This window comes from Staurois parvus, unplaced genomic scaffold, assembly GCF_062004578.1.
Source record: "Staurois parvus isolate SC_StPar_1 unplaced genomic scaffold, SC_StPar_1.0 ptg001481l, whole genome shotgun sequence".
Taxonomy (NCBI): Eukaryota; Metazoa; Chordata; class Amphibia; order Anura; family Ranidae; genus Staurois; species Staurois parvus.
Genome location: NW_028319277.1, coordinates 612,175 through 633,069, shown reverse-complemented (window position 1 = coordinate 633,069; position 20,895 = coordinate 612,175). Strand labels below are relative to the sequence as shown.

The 20,895-nt window shown below is 45.3% G+C and overlaps 1 protein-coding gene across 1 annotated transcript in view; it reads left to right on the top strand.

Annotated features, from left to right (window-relative positions):
- LOC149435693 (transient receptor potential cation channel subfamily M member 2-like) overlaps window positions 1-20,895 on the top strand; it is a 322,316-nt gene that overhangs the window by 25,387 nt on the left and 276,034 nt on the right. The window contains exon 2 of the mRNA XM_089662482.1: window positions 11,969-12,135. Within this exon, the coding sequence (XP_089518608.1) occupies window positions 12,007-12,135 (129 nt within the window). The 5' untranslated portion in view covers window positions 11,969-12,006. The remainder of the gene's footprint in view (window positions 1-11,968; window positions 12,136-20,895) is intronic.

Sequence of the window (20,895 nt, the reverse complement as noted above, 5' to 3'; positions counted from 1 at the left end):
ATGGCACCGCCCCTACCTTATTGGCCGAAAGGACCTTTGTGTGAAAACTTATCCGCATAGCGGAAGACTCCCATACAGGCCAGTGCTGTGATATAGGCCATAAAGGCCCTGACATTTTTATATTATGCTTTCCTATTTTTTGCTATAAAGGCGTATATCGGTGTGTTATAATTTTGATTATGCTTTGTGAATTATTACTGTATTTAGTTGATCTTTGTTTAGACCAGTCGTATGGTATTTTGTATTTATTTATTTATTTGTATATATCAACTTTATATTTTTGTAAGAAAATGTTTTTTGTTGCTGGTGGCAAGACCTTTTAATAAAAAAATTTCCAGCTATCCTACAAGCTAGAACCCCAGTGTTAATCTCTCTTCCACTGACACACCACAAACAGTAGCTTGCCACCACCCAACAGTTTGTCCGCAGACTGGTCTTCTCGGCCACCACACACACACAGATCTCCGTCTGGCAGATCTGTTACCTTTACAATCTGCATGCAATCGGCCAACACACACGAGCTTAAGTACCCAGATGTCACTTATTAATTTTATGATTTAATATCCCGAAAGTGGGCAGTGCATAAAATATGTACAAAGTATAAAGAGTTACAAATAATACAGAAAATACAAAAAGACACACAATTGGCTATTGACTATAAAATAAAAGGAAATAAAACAGAAATAAAACTTTTACCAAGAGTTATCCTGCGACTGGAGCAAGTCAGGGAAAGTCCGCGATCCGCCAGTCAATAGAACTGGCTCCGTACAAATCACACTGTCCATATCTCAGGTCCTCAATTTATGGGAATATGGATGTAGGCTGGACATTAGCCCTTGGCCAATCAACTCTGGGGGGTGTTCCTGAACCAGCCCCCAGGACATTCTGGGCACTGAAATGCCCAAAGTCGATTGGACCAAGAATGGTTTGAATCACCAAGTCAGGGATTGAATTTCTGACACCAGTGCATCAGTCCAATCACGACAGTACCAATCACTGTTCAGCTGTCGCAATCAGGCGTCATATAACCGCTTTCTGTGTTTCTCTGGGATACTACATAGGCTACAAATACAGTTTTACATGCAGATGTAGCCTACAGTGTTTCCAATCAGAAGGAAGTATTTTCATCTCTCTGAAACTAATATGTTAGCTTTTATGAGAGATGAAATATATTCCTTTGATCTGCTGATATACCCTACATCAGAGCTCCCAGACACACCGGAGCCCTCTCTTGGTCTCCTGCTGCCTCAAAAGCCGAAATGTCTAGAGTTCTTCTTCTTAGATTTTTAGAAGGCGACAAAGTCTGACTATGTAGGTGACAAGTCTTATTGGCATCTAGGTGTCATCTCCAGCCTAGAGGATGCTCTGTCCTTTCACATGCTAATTGGTGACCATATGTCTCTGACTGAATCCTGAACCATCTTATTATTAACATGGAATGAAGCTAAATCTACAATGTCATATTTCTACAGATCACATCTCAGCTACTCAAATCTTACGTTTATGTCACATGACCACTGCACTGTAATTAATGGAATTGCATGGATGTCCTGTAATCCTTTCAACGGTCATGATGAAGTGGAGCCATCTGCAAAATGCATTGACCGCAGCCTGCTACCTGTGAAATGGGGCACTCGGTATAGTGCAAATATATAACTGGTCTTTGTAAAAGTGTAGGGTCTAGGAGAAGGGAGGGGGTAAGCAGGCCAAGAAACATGTGCCTAAAGCATCCTGATGGCAGTTAAATGTCTAAACATTTCTTAGCCTGGATTGTGTTTCAGTTGAGGGTTTTGTAGTCTTTTATATTAGTATTTTGTTTGGTAATAAAACTGTTTCTTTCTAGGTTATTTTGGCAAAAACTGTTCTCTTTACCTGTTGAAGTAAGCTTGCTTATTTTCCTTTATTTATATATATATTTATTTTGCTTATTTTATCTATATGTAAACATATTTTATTAATCTCACTGCCCTTGAGATTGCCAATCACTTCAAAAACAAAATTGACACAATTCGCAAGGACATTGCCGCAACTCACACGCCCTCTCAACCTGTCCCCTCTCACACAGCTACCCCCTTATCCCCACTCCCCCTCGACTTAACCCGCAGGGATTTCGTCGCTGCTCAAACTCTCTCCAACCCCCTTCACCCTCACTCAGCTACCCCCTCATCACCCCTCTCCCACGGCCCCACCACTGCTCTGACCTCCTCTTCCACCCCACCCTACATTCCTCATACTGAAGCTCCCCCAACACTCCGCACCTTTGACCTTACTACCATCGAGGAAGTCTCCAAGATCCTCTCTGATGCCCGCCTCACCACCTGCCCCTTCGACCCTATCCCCTCACAACTCCTACGACCTTCCTCCTCCTCCATCCTACGCTCCCTCACCCACATCTTCAATCTCTCCCTCTCCTCAGGCACTTTCCCCTCCCCTCTGAAACATGCACACATCACCCCCATACTTAAAAAGCCCTCCCTGGACCCCAATGACCCGAACAACCTCAGACCCATCTCCCTGCTCCCATTTACATCTAAACTCCTCGAGCGCCTAGTCTACACCCGCCTATGCTCTCACCTCAACGACAACAACCTCCTCGATCCCCTACAGTCCGGCTTCCGTCCCCTACACTCCACCGAAACTGCCTTACTCAAAATCTCCAACGACCTGCTAACCGCCAAAGCTAATGGCCACTATTCAGTGCTCCTACTCCTTGACCTCTCTGCGGCCTTCGACACAGTCGACCACCCCCTCCTCCTCAAAAAACTACACTCCCTCGGCCTCAGAGATTCTGCTCTCTCCTGGCTCTCATCCTATCTGTCACAACGCTCCTTCAGCGTTACCTATAATGCTACCACCTCCCCCTCACTCCCCCTCTCTGTTGGGGTCCCTCAAGGCTCTGTCCTCGGGCCCCTTCTCTTCTCCATCTATACCTCCTCCCTTGGCCAACTCATACACTCTCACGGCTTCAACTACCACCTCTATGCCGACGACACACAAATCTATCTCTCAACCCCCCACCTCACCCCCTTGGTCTCAGCCCGAATCACACACCTACTGAGCGACATATCAGACTGGATGTCGCTCCACTTCCTTAAATTGAACCTCTCCAAAACCGAGTTTCTTGTCTTCCCCCCAGCCCGGACACCACCCCCCATTGATTTCTCCATCACATCCAACAACGCTACCATCAAACCCGCCCCGCAGGCCAGAGTACTGGGTGTCATTCTGGACTCCAACCTATCCTTCCAGCCCCAAGTCCAATCTTTAACAAACTCGTGCAGACTCCACCTCCGCAACATCGCCAAAATCCGCACGTTCCTAACCCCAGAAACCACTAAACAGCTCATCCACTCCCTCATCATATCACGACTCGACTACTGCAACTCCCTCCTCACTGGCCTGCCTCGCCGCTGGCTATCCCCTCTTCAGTCCATCCTGAACACGGCTGCCAGACTCATTCACCTTTCCAACCGCTCTGTCTCCGCCACCCCCCTCTGCCAATCCCTCCACTGGCTTCCGATTGCGCAACGGATCAAATTCAAAATCCTAACGCTGACGTACAAAGCTGTCCACCATACTGCCCCGTACTACATCTCTGACCTAATATCCAAGTACCGCCCAACACGCACACTCCGCTCCTCACAAGACCTCCTTTTCTCTAGTTCCCTGGTCTCCTCCTCCCATGCCCGCCTCCAGGACTTCTCCAGGGTGTCACCCATCCTCTGGAACTCCCTGCCCCAACCCATCAGATTATCACCTACTCTTCTCTCCTTTAGGCGCACCCTGAAAACCCATCTCTTCAGGGAAGCCTACCCCACCCCCTGCTAACTTGCCGACCTCCTCCACTCTTCCTACCACTCCATCCCCCACAGCTATCTCCTCCTGTGCCACCACCCCCTCCCTCCTAGATTGTAAGCTCGAAAGAGCAGGGCCCTCGATCCCCTCATGTTTTGCATTGTATTGGTATTGTTCTGTCACATGTTCTGTCTCCCTTTGTAATGTACAGCGCTGAGCGAACTATTGGCGCTTTATAAATACTGTATAATAATAATAATAATAATAATAATATTTTAATAAAACATTTAGACTCAATAGTATAATACTATTATTATACATATACAGTCAGGTCCATAAATATTGGGACATTGACACAATTCTAACATTTTTGGCTCTATACACCACCACAATGGATTTGAAATGAAACAAACAAGATGTGCTTTAACTGCAGACTGTCAACTTTAATTTGAGGGTATTTACATCCAAATCAGGTGAACGGTGTAGGAATTACAACAGTTTGCATATGTGCCTCCCACTTGTTAAGGGACCAAAAGTAGTGGGACAATTGGCTTCTCAGCTGTTACATGGCCAGGTGTGTGTTATTCCCTCATTATCCCAATTACAATGAGAAGATAAAAGGTCCAGAGTTCATTTCAAGTGTGCTATTTGCATTTGGAATCTGTTGCTGTCAACTCTCAAGATGAGATCCAAAGAGCTGTCACTATCAGTGAAGCAAGCCATCATTAGGCTGAAAAAACAAAACAAACCCATCAGAGAGATAGCAAAATCATTAGGCGTGGCCAAAACAACTGTTTGGAACATTCTTAAAAAGAAGGAACACACCGGTGAGCTCAGCAACACCAAAAGACCCAGAAGACCACGGAAAACAACTGTGGTGGATGACCGAAGAATTATTTCCCTGGTGAAGAAAACACCCTTCACAACAGTTGGCCAGATCAAGAACACTCTCCAGGAGATAGGTGTATGTGTGTCAAAGTCAACAATCAAGAGAAGACTTCACCGGAGTGAATACAGAGGGTTCACCACAAGATGTAAACCATCGGTGAGCCTCAAAAACAGGAAGGCCAGATTAGAGTTTGCCAAACAACATCTAAAAAAGCCTTCACAGTTCTGGAACAACATTCTATGTACAGATGAGACCAAGATCAACTTGTACCAGAGTGATGGGAAGAGAAGAGTATGGAGAAGGAAAGGAATTGCTCATGATCCTAAGCATACCACCTCATCAGTGAAGCATGGTGGTGGTAGTGTCATGGCGTGGGCATGTATGGCTGCCAATGGAACTGGTTCTCTTGTATTTATTGATAATGTGACTGCTGACAAAAGCAGCAGGATGAATTCTGAAGTGTTTGGGGCAATATTATCTGCTCATATTCAGCCAAATGCTTCAGAACTCATTGGACGCCGCTTCACAGTGCAGATGGACAATGACCCAAAGCATACTGCAAAAGCAACCAAAGAGTTTTTTAAGGGAAAGAAGTGGAATGTTATGCAATGGCCAAGTCAATCACCTGACCTGAATCCGACTGAGCATGCATTTCACTTGCTGAAGACAAAACTGAAGGGAAAATGCCCCAAGAACAAGCAGGAACTGAAGACACTTGCAGTAGAGGCCTGGCAGAGCATCACCAGGGATGAAACCCAGAGTCTGGTGATGTCTATGCGTTCCACACTTCAGGCTGTAATTGACTGCAAAGGATTTGCAACCAAATATTAAAAAGTGAAAGTTTGATTTATGATTATTATTCTGTCCCATTACTTTTGGTCCCTTAAAAAGTGGGAGGCACATATGTAAACTGTTGTAATTCCTACACCGTTCACCTAAATTTGGATGTAAATACCCTCAAATTAAAGCTGACAGTCTGCAGTTAAAGCGCATCTTGTTTGTTTCATTTCAAATCCATTGTGGTGGTGTATAGAGCCCAAAATGTTAGAATTGTGTCGATGTCCCAATATTTATGGACCTGACTGTATATACAGTATCTCACAGAAGTGGGTCCACCCCTCACATTTGTGTCAATATTTGATTTTATATTTTCATGTGACAACACTGAAGAAATGACACTTTGCTACAATGTGACGTAGTCAGTGTTCAGCTTGTATAACATGGAAATTTTCTGTCCCCTCAAAATAACTCAACACACCGCCATTAATGTCTAAACCACTGGCAACAAAAGTGAGTCCACACCTAAGTGACAATGTCCAAATTGGGCCCAATTAGCCATTTCCTCTCCCTGATGTCATGTGACTTGTTAGTGTTACAAGGTCTCAGGTGTGAATGGGGAGCAGGTGTGTTAAATTTGGTGTTATCGCTCTCACTCTCTCATACTGGTCACTGGAAGTCCAACATGGCACCTCATGGCAAAGAACTCTCTGAGGATCTGAAAAAAAGAATTGTTGCTCTACATAAAGAAGGCCTAGGCCAGGGGTGGGACACTGTGGCCCTCCAGCTGTTGGTAAACTACAAGTCCCATCATGCCTCTGCCATTGGAAGTCATGCTTGTAACTGTCAGTTTTGTAATACCTCATGGGACTTGTAGTTCTACAACAGCTGGAAGGCCACAGTTGCCCACTCCTGTCCTAGGCTATTAGAAGATTGCCAAGACCCTGTGCTGCAGCACAGTGGCCAAGACCATACAGCGGTTTAACAGGACAGGTTCCACTCAGAACAGGCCTCGCCATGGTCCACCAAAGAAGTTAAGTGCACGTGCTCAGCGTCATATCCAGAGGTTGTCTTTGGGAAATAGACATATGAGTGCTGCCAGCATTGCCTGGGGACTGATCATCAGTGCCCTGATGATCAGTGTAGCCCCATCAGTGCCACCTGTCAGTGCCCATAATTGCCACCTGTCAGTGCCCATCAATGCCAGATGCCAGTGCCTATCAGTGCACATCAATGCCACATATCAGTGCACATCAATGCCTAATATCAGTGCCAATCAAAGCTGCTTTTCAGTGCCAACTATCAGTACCAGTCAGTGCCCATCATTGCTGCCCATCAGTGCCAGTCAGTCCCACTTGGCAGTGCTTCTCTGTGCCACCTAACAGTTCCAATCAGTGTTGCCTATTAGTGCCCATCAGTGCAGCCTATCAGTGCCCATCACTGCAGCCTCATTAGCATCAGTGAAGGAGAAAAATTACTTATTTACAAAATTTTATAACAAAATCTAAGAAAAACCTTTTTTTTGGTAAAAATTTTCAGTATTTTTTAGTTTGTTTAGCAAAAAAAAAAAACAGTGGTGATTAAATACCACCAAAATAAAGCTCTCTTTGTCTAAAAAAAAGTATAAAAATCCCAACCACAGTACCACCTGCCTGGTGTTTGCATGTTCTCCCTGTGCCTGCGTGGGTTTCCGCCAGGTATTCCGGTTTCCTCCTACACTCCAAAGACATGCTGGTAGGTTAATTGGCTCCTGTCTAAAGTGGCCCTAGTATGTGTATGTATGAATGCAAGTTAGGGACCTTAGATTGTACACCCCTTGAGGGTTAGGGACTGATGTGAATATATAATATATGTGTAAAGCGCTGCATAAATTGACTGCGCTATATAAGTATCTGTAATAAATGATAAATAATAAATAAAAATGTAGTTTGTGTACAGTGTTGCATGGCCACGCAATTGTCATTCAAAGTGCGACAGCGCTGAAAGCTGAAAATTGCCCTGGGCAGGAAGGGGGTAAAAGTGCCCTGTAGACAAGGGGTTAAATTATAGCAAATGTTAAAAGATTGTAATTTTTTTCTATGATGATCAGTGTGAGTTTTTTTTTAATTGTACAGTAGTTTTGGATGAAATGTATGCATTCTATTCTATAACTTGTCCTGCTAAAAATGATACTAAAATTCTGATTCTTGTAAAAGCAGGACGGGTTTACTTTAGGATCCATCTGCTCATGAATTGATTAAACTGACCTCTCGTATTTAACCATTTCCAGGACTTTACCCACAATAGTTTCTTTTTATTCCTGATAACATTGTAGCTGTTGGTTGCTGTTTACATTGTATTACTATTTACTGGAAAGCAGCGCAATGTCTATTCTTCTACAGGTAAGCCCAGAGGAATGTTGGTAGGTGGGTGTAGAATGTTCTTCTGTTGTCTTGTAGCCTAGGAGTAACTGTTGACAAGACATCCAAGCTGAGTTGACAAGGCAGCCGGATCATTTCTGTACTCTGCTGGACGGGTTGCTGAGACATCACACAGAGAGAGAAAATCTGAGATGTGCTCCTGCTAAATCCAATCAGTCCAGAGTTTATTTAAAGAGTACATCTCCTGTGGGACGCATGTTCTGCCCCTGATGACTTTCACCCGTCATTGTGCTTAGTTGTGTAGAAGAACTACTACTAAGCCCAATTAGAGGTGAAATGCACTGCGGAGGATGCCTGCATCTGGCAGGTGATGTACTCATTCTCCGAACTAACGATGGATCAAGCTGAATTTCGTCTCTGTTCTTCTCTATTCTTGCTATGTTAGAAAATGAAAGTGTCTTAGCAACGTCCTAGCAACAAGGCAGGATGGTATGATGACATTTTTTTCGGCCAGGCTTTGGGAGGTTCGTATATGGTCTACACCTACAGCACAGGCATTATCAAACTTTAGTCAAAGTCAGGACTGGGACAAGGGGTGGGCAGGAGGGACAGCTGCCCAGGGCGCCACTTCTCCACTCACAATTCCTAAATCAGTGGCTAGCATCCAGTAGGGTGCACATTTTTCTACTCTGACAGATTTAGCTACTGATGCCACACATGCTCCAACCACCTGTTCTCATCCCCATTCTATTTTCTACAAAGCAAGCAATTGTGGGCTAAATGGTTAGCACTTCCACCTGGCAGTACTAGGGTCATTGGTTCAAATCCCATCCACGGCACCACCTGCATGTTCTCCCTGTGCCTGTGTGGGTTTCCTCTGGGTACCTTGGTTTCCTCCCACACTCCAAAGACATGCTGGTAGGTGAATTGGCTCCTGTCTAAATTGTCCCTAGTATATGAATGTGAGTTAGGGACCATAGATTGTACACTCCTTGAGTGTTAGTATTATTATTAATATACAGGATTTATATAGCACCAACAGTTTACTCAGCGCTTTACAATATAAAGGGAGACAATGCAGCAACAATACAGTTCAATACAAGAGGGATAGGAGGCCCTGCTCCTTGGAGCTTACAATCTAACAGGGAGGGGGAGGTGGTAAAAAAGGTAATAGCTGCATGGGATGATCTGATGGAGGTGGCCCAAGTAAGTCCTTAGGTGGAAGAGGGACAGATTTCCCTGAATAAATGAGTTTTCAAGAATCTCCTAAAGATGGGGGATGAACTGATAGTAGCTGAAGGCGGGATAGGCTTCCCTGAAGAGATAGGTTTTCAGAGATCACCTAAAAGTGGGCAGAGTAGGTGATGGTTGGATTGATTGGGGTAGAGAGTTCCAGAGGATGGGGGAGGCTCTGGAGAAGTCCTGGAGATGAGCATGGGAGGAGGAGACAAGGGAGCTAGAGAGCAGGAGGTCGTAGGAGGAGCAGAGAGGACAGTTTGGGTGATATTTGGAGACAAGATCGGTGATGTAATTTGGGGCAGAGTTATAAATGGCTTTATATGTTATTGTTAATGTTTTGAATTATATTCATTGGGCAATGGGAAGCCAGTGGAGGGATTGGTGGAGAGGGGTGGAGGACACTAAATGGGGGCCAGTGGAGGGATTGGCGGAGAGGGGTGGCAGATACAGGACGGTTAGTAAGGTGGATGAGTCTGGCAACAGCATTCATGATAGACTGAAGAGGGGATAGCCTGCGATGAGGTAGGCCAATGAGGAGGGAGTTACAATAGTCGAGGCGTGATATGACAAGGGAGTGAATAAGTTGCTTAACGGTGTCCGGGGTTAGGAACGGGCGTATCTTGGAGATGTTGCGGAGGTGAAGTCTACAAGATTTGGACAGTGATTGGATTTGGGGCTGAAAGGAAAGATGGGAGTCTAGGATTAAACCTAGTACCCTGGCATGAGGGGATGGACTGATGGTTGTGTTATTGATCTTGATGGAGAAGTCGTCGGAGGGGGCACGGGCTGGAGGGAATAGGGTTAGGGACTGATGTGAATGTACAATATATATATGTAAAGCGCTGCGTAAATTGATGGCGCTATACAAGTACCTGTAATATTAAATAGATTGGCCAAAACGTGTAGTGAACACTCCAGGGCAACCATGGACATCTGGCACAAAGGGAGCGCAGAATGGGCACAGTATGGTACACCCAATCTATGTATTAAGAGTATGGGAGGAGGTGCAGTTCTGCATCCTTGCCCCGGGGACGTTGAACAAATCTGTCCCGGTACTGGTCAAAATTGCATAGTTTGTGTTTAATTTACAGGTGCCCCTTGCTGACATAGACAGTTTTTTGGTTAAGTTGATCTCAGGGGTGGACTGACAACTCATGGGGCCCCCGGGGCAATAGGGGATCATGGGGCCCCTGTGTCCTTGCCCACACTCAAAGCACACCCAAAAAAGCCTATAAAAAGGTACCAGGGGCATTTCATGGGGCCCCCTACTGACCTGGGCTCCAATGGTCAGTCCGCCCCTGGTTGATCTAACCCTTTAATCATGCAACACAGGCTCAAAAAAAAAAAAAATCAACAAAATAAATGAAATAAAACAAAAAAGTTTATAAAAAATATAAATACAAAAACATAATAGGAGAAATCAGGAAAACAATAACTGAGGTAAGAAGAGAAAGAAGCAGTTAATTAAGGATGATTAGGGTAAACTAAGGGTTATTAAGGGGTAAATGTTTTTTTTTTAATTTTTGTAATTTTGGGCTCTGTTCACACTGCTGCAATTCCATTCTCGTGTGATTTTCAGTGCAACTTTGCAGTGCAACATTCATGCGAATTTGAGGCAACATTAGAGTCCATGGGATTCTAAGTTGCACTGAAGTCACGTCAAACAAGTGCAGGAACCTTTTTGTCAAACTAGTGCAGGAACCTTTTTGTCAAACTAATGCAGTCGCTGTGACTTGAGTCGCATTGATTGGAATGGCTACAATTGAAATAAATGTGCTTTGACTTCTCATGGGACTTTATGTGTTTCAAGTCACATGACAAGTCATAGCAGTGTGAACCAGGGCTGAGCTCGGGTTCACACTGGAATTCGCACCAGTCTCTGTGCGATTTGCACACTGCATCATGATTTCATGTGAACCTCTACGGGTGCATATGTTAACAATGCCCCAAAATTAATTTGCAAAACACGGTGCAATGTGCAGAATTGGACAGCAAGGGTGTGAAGACCCATGCATTCTGATTCTGGTGTGGACAAATAAGGATCCTGCACTCTTTTGGTGCAGATGCAGTGCAATCTAAGCCATACGAAATGTACGGCTCTAATTGCAGCGCACAGAAATCGCATGTGATTTGCACAGGAATGCGGTGTGGTTCCTGTGAGAATCACATGCAATGTGCCGAACCGCATCAGTATGAACCCGGGCTGAAGGTTGTTTTAACTGGCATCCTATGCATATGAAAGTATACTCCTTTATCTGCAGATGATTAGAACAGAGTAAATAAAATGAAACCAAAATGTTACTTTCTATCCCTCTGTCTCACTTCTGAGCACTGTTTATAAAGGTAGTTTGGAAGGTCTGTTTTTTGATAGAAGTGACTGTAAAGTTGGTGATAGACTGTGAAGTAGACGGATAAAAATGTCATTTTTGGAAATTCGGATGTATCTTTTTGCATCTTTTTCTGTGATCCAAGTTGTCTGAGTGTGGCATGAAACAGATTTCAGGCTAGCAGCTCCAGAATCCTAGTTCAAGCTCAACACTGCATCCAGACCGTGGAGCCAGCTCCCAGCTCCAGAGTGTTGCCAGCCCTGTTACTCATCAATGTTGCTGTAACTTATGTACAAAGGAGCTTAATGGAATTATGAATGGCTTTAGGAATGAATTTAATTCCATGGTATGGGGTCTTTGTTTAGACTCCATTGATGTTTTGCCCGTCTGGTGCCTCTAAAGCCAAGCACACATGTGCCGAACCAGCATCAGCCGATTCAATATAAACTGGCCAAATTTGGCCCATGTGTATGACACCAACACTGAAGAAGCGGGCTGATTGGCCGCCTTCTGTCTAAGGTCATGACCGAAAAACCTGGTAGTGTGTACCAGGCTTAACTCTCTTATCTTTTTCCTTTCAGGATAACATGTCTAGGTGAGATTCACAGAAACACATATAATGGAAAATACAAAACGTAAATCCAAAAGTCAGGTTCAAGTGGATGGCATAGAGCTTCAACCCACCATTGCTAATTCCAAGAAGAAAAAGAAGAAGAAGACTACTTCACCTATCCAGTATGGAGCCAAGGTTTGAAATACCATGATAAAAATACTCAAAAACTATAACTCTCACCTAAAGAATATATATACAGTTATGTTCAAAATAATAGCAGTGTGTTGAAAAAAAGTGAATAAAGCTGAAAATCCTTCTAATAGCTTTTATTTCCATCCACACAAATGCATTGGGAACACGACACATTCTATTCCAAATCAAAACACGAAGAAAAATACATCAAATTTGTGTTGTTCCTCCAAAAAAATTGAAGAAAAGTGAATATTAGACGGTTCAAAAAAATAGCAGTGTTTGTATTCTTCTTTACAAACTCAAACATTCACTATATAAACTGAAAAATATTTTGAAGATTTTGCTTTCCTTTGAATGACTTCATGAATATTTGGTTGTAGTCGCACTGTTTCTGAGAACTGCTGTACATCTGTGTTGCATGGAGTCACCCAACTTCTGGCCCCTGTGATCAGGTATTCCAGCCCAGGATGATTGGACCACATTCCACAGTTCTTCTCTATTTCTTGGTTTTGCCTCAGAAACGGTATTTTTGATGTCACCCCACACGTTTTCTATTGGATGAAGATCCGGGGATTGGGCGGGCCACTCCATAACGTCCATCTTGTTGGTCTGGAACCAAGATGTTGCACGTTTACTGGTGTGTTTGGGGTCGTTGTCTTGTTGGAACACCCATCTCAAGGGCATTTCCTCTTCAGCATAAGGCAGCATGACCTCTTCAGGTATTCTGATGTATTCAAACTGATCCATGATCCCTGGTATGCCATAAATAGGCCCAACACCGTAGTATGAGAAACATCCCCATATCATGATGCTTGCACCACCATGCTTCACTGTCTTCACAGTGTACTGTGGCTTGAATTCAGTGTTTGGGGGTCGTCTGACAAACTGTCTCTGCCCACTAGACTTAAAAAGAACAATCTTACTTTCATCAGTCCACAAAATGTTGCGCCATTTCTCTTTAGGCCAGTCAATGTGCTCTTTGGCAAATTGTAACCTCTTCAGCACATCTTTTTTTCAACAGTGGGACTTTGCGGGGGCTTCTTGCAGATAGCTTGGCTTCACATACACGTCTTCTCGTTGTAACAGTACTCACAGGGAACGTCACACCTTCTTTCATCTTCCTGGAGCTGATTGTTAGCTGAGTCCACACCATTTTGGCTATTCTTCTATCCATTAGAATGGTAGTTTTTCTTTTCTTCCACGTCTTTCAGGTTTTGGTTGCAATTTTAAAGCATTTGCGATCATTTTAGCTGAGCAGCTATTATCACACTGCTATTATTTTGAACATGCCCCTTTCAATGAGTGATTCAATTACACAGAATCAGCAGCATGCATGTCATAACTGTTGGGTCTGTTGGATTTCTATTACTCTACTACACCTGCTAGTAAATTATTTGCCATGTAGAAGTATCATTTCTACCAAAAACAGTGATTGATCCGGTTAGTGATGTCTGACTGCTATTATTTTGAACACAACTGTATATATATGTATACCCCTCCAAATGTCACACTACTACCAGCCGTAACCTCCGCAACCTTAACCCTGCCCCCCTCCACTCTGCAGCTGATCAACTCCATGACCGCATCCTCCCCCTGTCCTGCCCCGACTTGGCTATGACCGCCTACAACAACGCGCTCTCAACAGCCCTTGACTCACTAGCTCCTTTAACTACACGCAACATCAGACCCCGACCGCTCCAGCCCTGGCAGACTGATCACACCAAAACCCTCAAACGACACAGTCGTGCCCTGGAGTGACTATGGCGCAAAACAAAATCCCAACAAGCCTTCACCCGCTACAAATCTGCCTTCCACACCTACACCTCCTCCCTCCACGCAGCCAAACAAGCCAACTTCCTGACCCTCATCAAGGCCCTCTCCTCCAATCCTCGCCGACTCTTCTCCACCTTCAACTCTCTACTCTCTCCACCCCCACCTCCACCCAGCACCTCACTCACCGCCCTTGAGATTGCCAATCACTTCAAAAACAAGATTGACACAATTCGCAAGGACATTGCCGCAACTCACACGCCCTCTCAACCCGTCCCCTCTCACACAGCTACCCCCTCATCCCCCCTCCCCCTCGACATAACCCGCAGGGACTTTGTCGCTGCTCAAACTCCCTCCAACCCCGTTCCTCCTCACTCAGCTACCCCCTCATCACCCCTCTCCCATGGCCCCACCACTGCTCTGACCTCCACTTCCACCCCACCCTACATTCCTCATACTGAAGCTCCCCCAACACTCCGCACCTTTGACCTTACTACAATCGAGGAAGTCTCCAAGATCCTCTCTGATGCCCGCCTCACCACCTGCCCCTTCGACCCTATCCCCTCACAACTCCTACGACCTCCCTCCCCCTCCATCCTACGCTCCCTCACCCACATCTTCAATCTCTCCCTCTCCTCCGGCACTTTCCCCTCCCCTCTGAAACATGCATACATCACCCCCATACTTAAAAAGCCCTCCCTGGACCCCAATGACCCGAACAATCTCAGACCCATCTCCCTGCTCCCATTTACATCTAAACTCCTCGAGCGCCTAGTCTACACCCGCCTATGCTCTCACCTCAACGACAACAACCTCCTCGATCCCCTACAGTCCGGCTTCCGTCCCCTACACTTCACCGAAACTGCCTTACTCAAACTCTCCAATGACCTGCTAACCGCCAAAGCTAATGGGCACTATTCAGTGCTCCTACTCCTTGACCTCTCTGCGGCCTTCAGCACAGTCGACCACCCCCTCCTCCTCAAAAAACTGCACTCCCTCGGCCTCAGAGATTCCGCTCTCTCCTGGCTCTCATCCTACCTGTCACAACGCTCTTTCAGCGTTACCTATAATGCTACCACCTGTCCTCGGGCCCCTTCTCTTCTCCATCTACACCTCCTCCCTTGGCCAACTCATACACTCTCACGGCTTCAACTACCACCTCTATGCCGACGACACACAAATCTATCTCTCAACCCCCCACCTCACCCCCTCGGTCTCCTCCCGAATCACACACCTGCTGAGCGACATATCAGACTGGATGTCGCTCCACTTCCTTAAACTGAACCTCTCCAAAACTGAGTTTCTTGTCTTCCCCCCAGCCCGGACACCACCCCCCATTGACTTCTCTATCACATCCAACAACGCTACCATCAAACCCGCCCCACATGCCAGAGTACTTGGTGTCATTCTGGACTCCAACCTATCCTTCCAGCCCCAAGTCCAATCTTTAACAAACTCGTGCAGACTCCACCTCCGCAACATTGCCAAAATCCGCACGTTCCTAACCCCAGAAACCACTAAACAGCTCATCCACTCCCTCATCATATCACGACTCGACTACTGCAACTCCCTCCTCACTGGCCTGCCTCGCCGCTGGCTATCCCCGCTTCAGTCGATCCTGAATACGGCTGCCAGACTCATTCACCTTTCCAACTGCTCCGTCTCCGCCACCCCCCTCTGCCAATCCCTCCACTGGCTTCCGATTGCGCAACGGATCAAATTCAAAATCCTAACGCTGACATACAAAGCTGTCCACCATACTTCCCTATACTACATCACTGACCTAATATCCAAGTACCGCCCAGCACGCACACTCCACTCCTCACAAGACCTCCTCTCTAGTTCCCTAGTCTTCTCCTCCCATGCCAGCCTCCTGGACTTCTCCAGGGTGTCACCCATCCTCTGGAACTCCCTGCCCCAACCCATCAGATTATCACCTACTCTCCTCTCCTTTAGGCGCACCCTGAAAACCCATCTCTTCAGGGAAGCCTACCCCACCCCCTGCTAACTTGACCGACCTCCTCCACTCTTCCTACCACTCCATCCCCCACAGCTATCTCCTCCTGTGCCACCATCCCCTCCCTCTTAGATTGTAAGCTCGAAAGAGCAGGGCCCTCAATCCCCTCATGTTTTGCATTGTATTGGTATTGTTCTGTCACATGTTCTGTCCCCCTCTGTAATGTACAGCGCTGAGCGAACCATTGGCGCTTTATAAATACTGTATAATTATAATAATAATATATATTGCTCAGCATAAATTAGTACACCCCAATAGAAGAGAAGAGGCTACCATCACTCCAAGCCCTTGGTTGTCATGTACTTTTCCAGCATGACAATGATCCAAAACACAAATCTAAGGCCAATGTTGCATTTCTGAAGAAGAACCGAGTGAAAGTGTTTCAGTGGTATAGTATATCTCCTGATCTGAACCCAATCTATGGGGAATTCTGAAGAGGCAAGTTGAACATCACTCTCCATCCAGCATCCAGGCTCTAAAAGAGGTCATGCTTAAAGAATGGAAAAAGATTGATGTTGCAATATGTCACCAACTTGTTCATTCCATGCCTAGAAGACTCGGTGCTGTCCTTACAAATCATGGAGGTCATACAAATACTAGATATAGTAGATTTTGTTGTGGGGTGTATTCATTTTTTTCTTCAACTAATTTGAGTAAAACTGAAGATTTTGTAATCTAAATTACATTATTAACCTATAAAACTCAGTTTTGTCGAAATTTTGGAAATAGTTTTTGTGTTCAGTGAGATATTGATTAAAATCTTACATTTCAAAAGGGGTGTACTCATTTATGCTGAGCAGTGTATATATGTACTGTATACACACACTATATTGTATCATATTTATATCCCAACTCTAGGCTAATTTATATTACGTTTTGCAAGCAGCAGGGAAAGATTAGCATCTCCACCAAATTTTTGCCCTCTGATTATAACTAGAGATGAGCGAATCGAAGTAGGCGAAGTGGAATTCGAGTCGAATATTGGAAAATTTCGAAATTTTTCCTAAAATGGCGGCGGACATGTGCGGCGACGGAGCGGGGATGTCTGGGAAGGCGCGCAGACAAGGCGCGCTGACCCATAATGCATTCCTTAATGACATGTGATCGCATTAGCCAATCAGCAGCCAGGCAGCCAGCACTGTGTAATGGTCGAGCTATAAATAGCGGCCATTTTAGAATTCTTCATTTGCCTCCAGTCATTCAAGAGAGGCAGACCGCTCAGTATTAGGGACAGAGTTAGGGCCACAGAAACGTTACTTGGGGACAGAGAAACGTTACTTAGGGACAGAGAAGCATTACTCAGGGACACAGAATTGTTAATGAGGGCCACAGAATCGTTACTTAGGGCCAAAGAAACGCTAGTTAGGGCCACAGAAATGTTACTCAGGGACAGACAGAATTGTTACTGAGTGCCAGAAAATTGTTACTTAGGGCCACAGAAACGTTAGTTAGGGCCACAGAATTGTTACTCAGGGACAGACACAGAATTGTTACTGAGGGCCACAGAACTGTTACTTAGGGCCACAGAAACGTTATTAGGGCCACAGAATTGTTACTCAGGGACAGACAGAATTGTTACTGAGTGCCAGAGAATTGTTACTTAGGGCCACAGAAACGTTAGTTAGGGCCACAGAATTGTTACTCAGGGACAGACACAGAATTGTTACTGAGGGCCACAGAACTGTTACTTAGGGCCACAGAAACGTTAGTTAGGGCCACAGAATTGTTACTCAGGGACAGACAGAATTGTTACTGAGTGCCAGAGAATTGTTACTTAGGGCCACAGAAACGTTAGTTAGGGCAACAGAATTGTTACTCAGGGACAGACAGAATTGTTACTGAGGGCCACAGAACTGTTACTTAGGGCCACAGAAACGTTAGTTAGGGCCACAGAATTGTTACTCAGGGACAGACACAGAATTGTTACTGAGGGCCACAGAATTGTTACTTAGGGCCACAGAAACGTTACTCAGGGACACAGAATTGTTACTGAGGGCCACAGAACTGTTACTTAGGGCCACAGAAACGTTAGTTAGGGCCACAGAATTGTTACTCGGACAGACACAGAATTGTTACTGAGGGCCACAGAATTGTTACTGAGGGCCACAGAACCGTTACTTAGGGCCACAGAATTGTTACTCAGGGACAGACAGAATTGTTACTGGGGGCCACAGAACCGTTACTTAGGGCCACAGAATTGTTACTCAGGGACAGACACAGAATTGTTACTCAGGGACAAAGAATTGTTACTGAGGGCCACAGAACCGTTACATAGGGCCACAGAATTGTTACTCAGGGACACAGAATTGTTACTGAGGGCCACAGAACCGTTACTTAGGGCCACAGAATTGTTACTCAGGGACACAGAATTGTTACTTAGGGCCACAGAAACGTTAGTTAGGGCCACAGAATTGTTACTCAGGGACAGACACAGAATTGTTACTGAGGGCCACAGAACTGTTACTTAGGGCCACAGAAACGTTAGTTAGGGCCACAGAATTGTTACTCAGGGACAGACAGAATTGTTACTGAGTGCCAGAGAATTGTTACTTAGGGCCACAGAAACGTTAGTTAGGGCCACAGAATTGTTACTCAGGGACAGACACAGAATTGTTACTGAGGGCCACAGAACTGTTACTTAGGGCCACAGAAACGTTAGTTAGGGCCACAGAATTGTTACTCAGGGACAGACACAGAATTGTTACTGAGGGCCACAGAATTGTTACTTAGGGCCACAGAAACGTTACTCAGGGACACAGAATTGTTACTGAGGGCCACAGAACTGTTATTTAGGGCCACAGAAACGTTAGTTAGGGCCACAGAATTGTTACTCGGACAAACACAGAATTGTTACTGAGGGCCACAGAATTGTTACTGAGGGCCACAGAACCGTTACTTAGGGCCACAGAATTGTTACTCAGGGACACAGAATTGTTACTGAGGGCCACAGAACCATTACTTAGGGCCACAGAATTGTTACTCAGGGACAGACACAGAATTGTTACTCAGGGACACAGAATTGTTACTGAGGGCCACAGAACCGTTACTTAGGGCCACAGAATTGTTACTCAGGGACACAGAATTGTTACTGAGGGCCACAGAACCGTTACTTAGGGCCACAGAATTGTTACTCAGGGACACAGAATTGTTACTTAGGGCCACAGAAACGTTAGTTAGGGCCACAGAATTGTTACTCAGGGACAGACACAGAATTGTTACTGAGGGCCACAGAATTGTTACTTAGGGCCACAGAAACGTTACTCAGGGACACAGAATTGTTACTGAGGGCCACAGAACTGTTACTTAGGGCCACAGAAACGTTAGTTAGGGCCACAGAATTGTTACTCGGACAGACACAGAATTGTTACTGAGGGCCACAGAATTGTTACTGAGGGCCACAGAACCGTTACTTAGGGCCACAGAATTGTTACTCAGGGACACAGAATTGTTACTGAGGGCCACAGAACCGTTACTTAGGGCCGCAGAATTGTTACTCAGGGACAGACACAGAATTGTTACTGAGGGCCACAGAATTGTTACTGAGGGCCACAGAACCGTTACTTAGGGCCACAGAATTGTTACTCAGGGACACAGAATTGTTACTGAGGGCCACAGAACCGTTACTTAGGGCCACAGAATTGTTACTCAGGGACACAGAATTGTTACTTAGGGCCACAGAAACGTTACTCAGGGACACAGAATTGTTACTGAGGGACACAGAACTGTTACTTAGGGCCACAGAAACGTTAGTTAGGGACACAGAATTGTTACTCAGGGACAGACACAGAATTGTTACTGAGGGCCACAGAATTGTTACTTAGGGCCACAGAAACGTTACTGAGGGCCACAGAATTGTTACTGAGGGCCACAGAACCGTTACTTAGGGCCACAGAATTGTTACTCAGGGACAGACACAGAATTGTTACTCAGGAACACAGAATTGTTACTGAGGGCTACAGAACCGTTACTTAGGGCCACAGAAAGTTACTCAGGGACACAGAATTGTTACTGAGGGCCACAGAACTGTTACTTAGGGCCACAGAATTGTTACTCAGGGACAGACACAGAATTGTTACTGAGGGACACAGAATTGTTACTGAGGGCCACAGAACCGTTACTTAGGGCCACAGAAACGTTAATCAGGGACACAGAATTGTTACTGAGGGCCACAGAACCGTTACTTAGGTCCACATAAACGTTATTCAGGGACACAGAATTGTTACTGAGGGCCCCAGAACTGTTACTTAGGGCCACAGAAACGTTAGTTAGGGCCACAGAATTGTTACTCAGGGACAGACACAGAATTGTTACTGAGGGACACAGAATTGTTACTGAGGGACACAGAACTGTTACTTAGGGCCACATAATTGTTACTCAGGGACACAGAATTGTTACTGAGGGCCACAGAACCGTTACTTAGGGCCACAGAATTGTTACTCAGGGACACAGAATTGTTACTGAGGGCCACAGAACCGTTACTTAGGGCCACAGAATTGTTACTCAGGGACAGACACAGAATTGTTACTGAGGGCCACAGAATTGTTACTGAGGGACACAGAATTGTTACTGAGGGCCACAGAACCGTTACTTAGGGCCACAGAATTGTTACTCAGGGACAGACACAGAATTGTTACTGAGGGCCACAGAATTGTTACTTAGGGCCACATAAACGTTACTCAGGGACACAGAATTGTTACTCAGGGACAGACACAGAATTGTTACTCAGGGACAGACACAGAATTGTTACTGAGGGCCACAGAATTGTTACTTAGGGCCACAGAAACGTTACTCAGGGACACAGAATTGTTACTCAGGGACAGACACAGAATTGTTACTCAGGGACAGACACATAATTGTTACTGAGGGCCACAGAATTGTTACTTAGGGCCACATAAACGTTACTCAGGGACACAGAATTGTTACTCAGGGACAGACACAGAATTGTTACTCAGGGACAGACACAGAATTGTTACTGA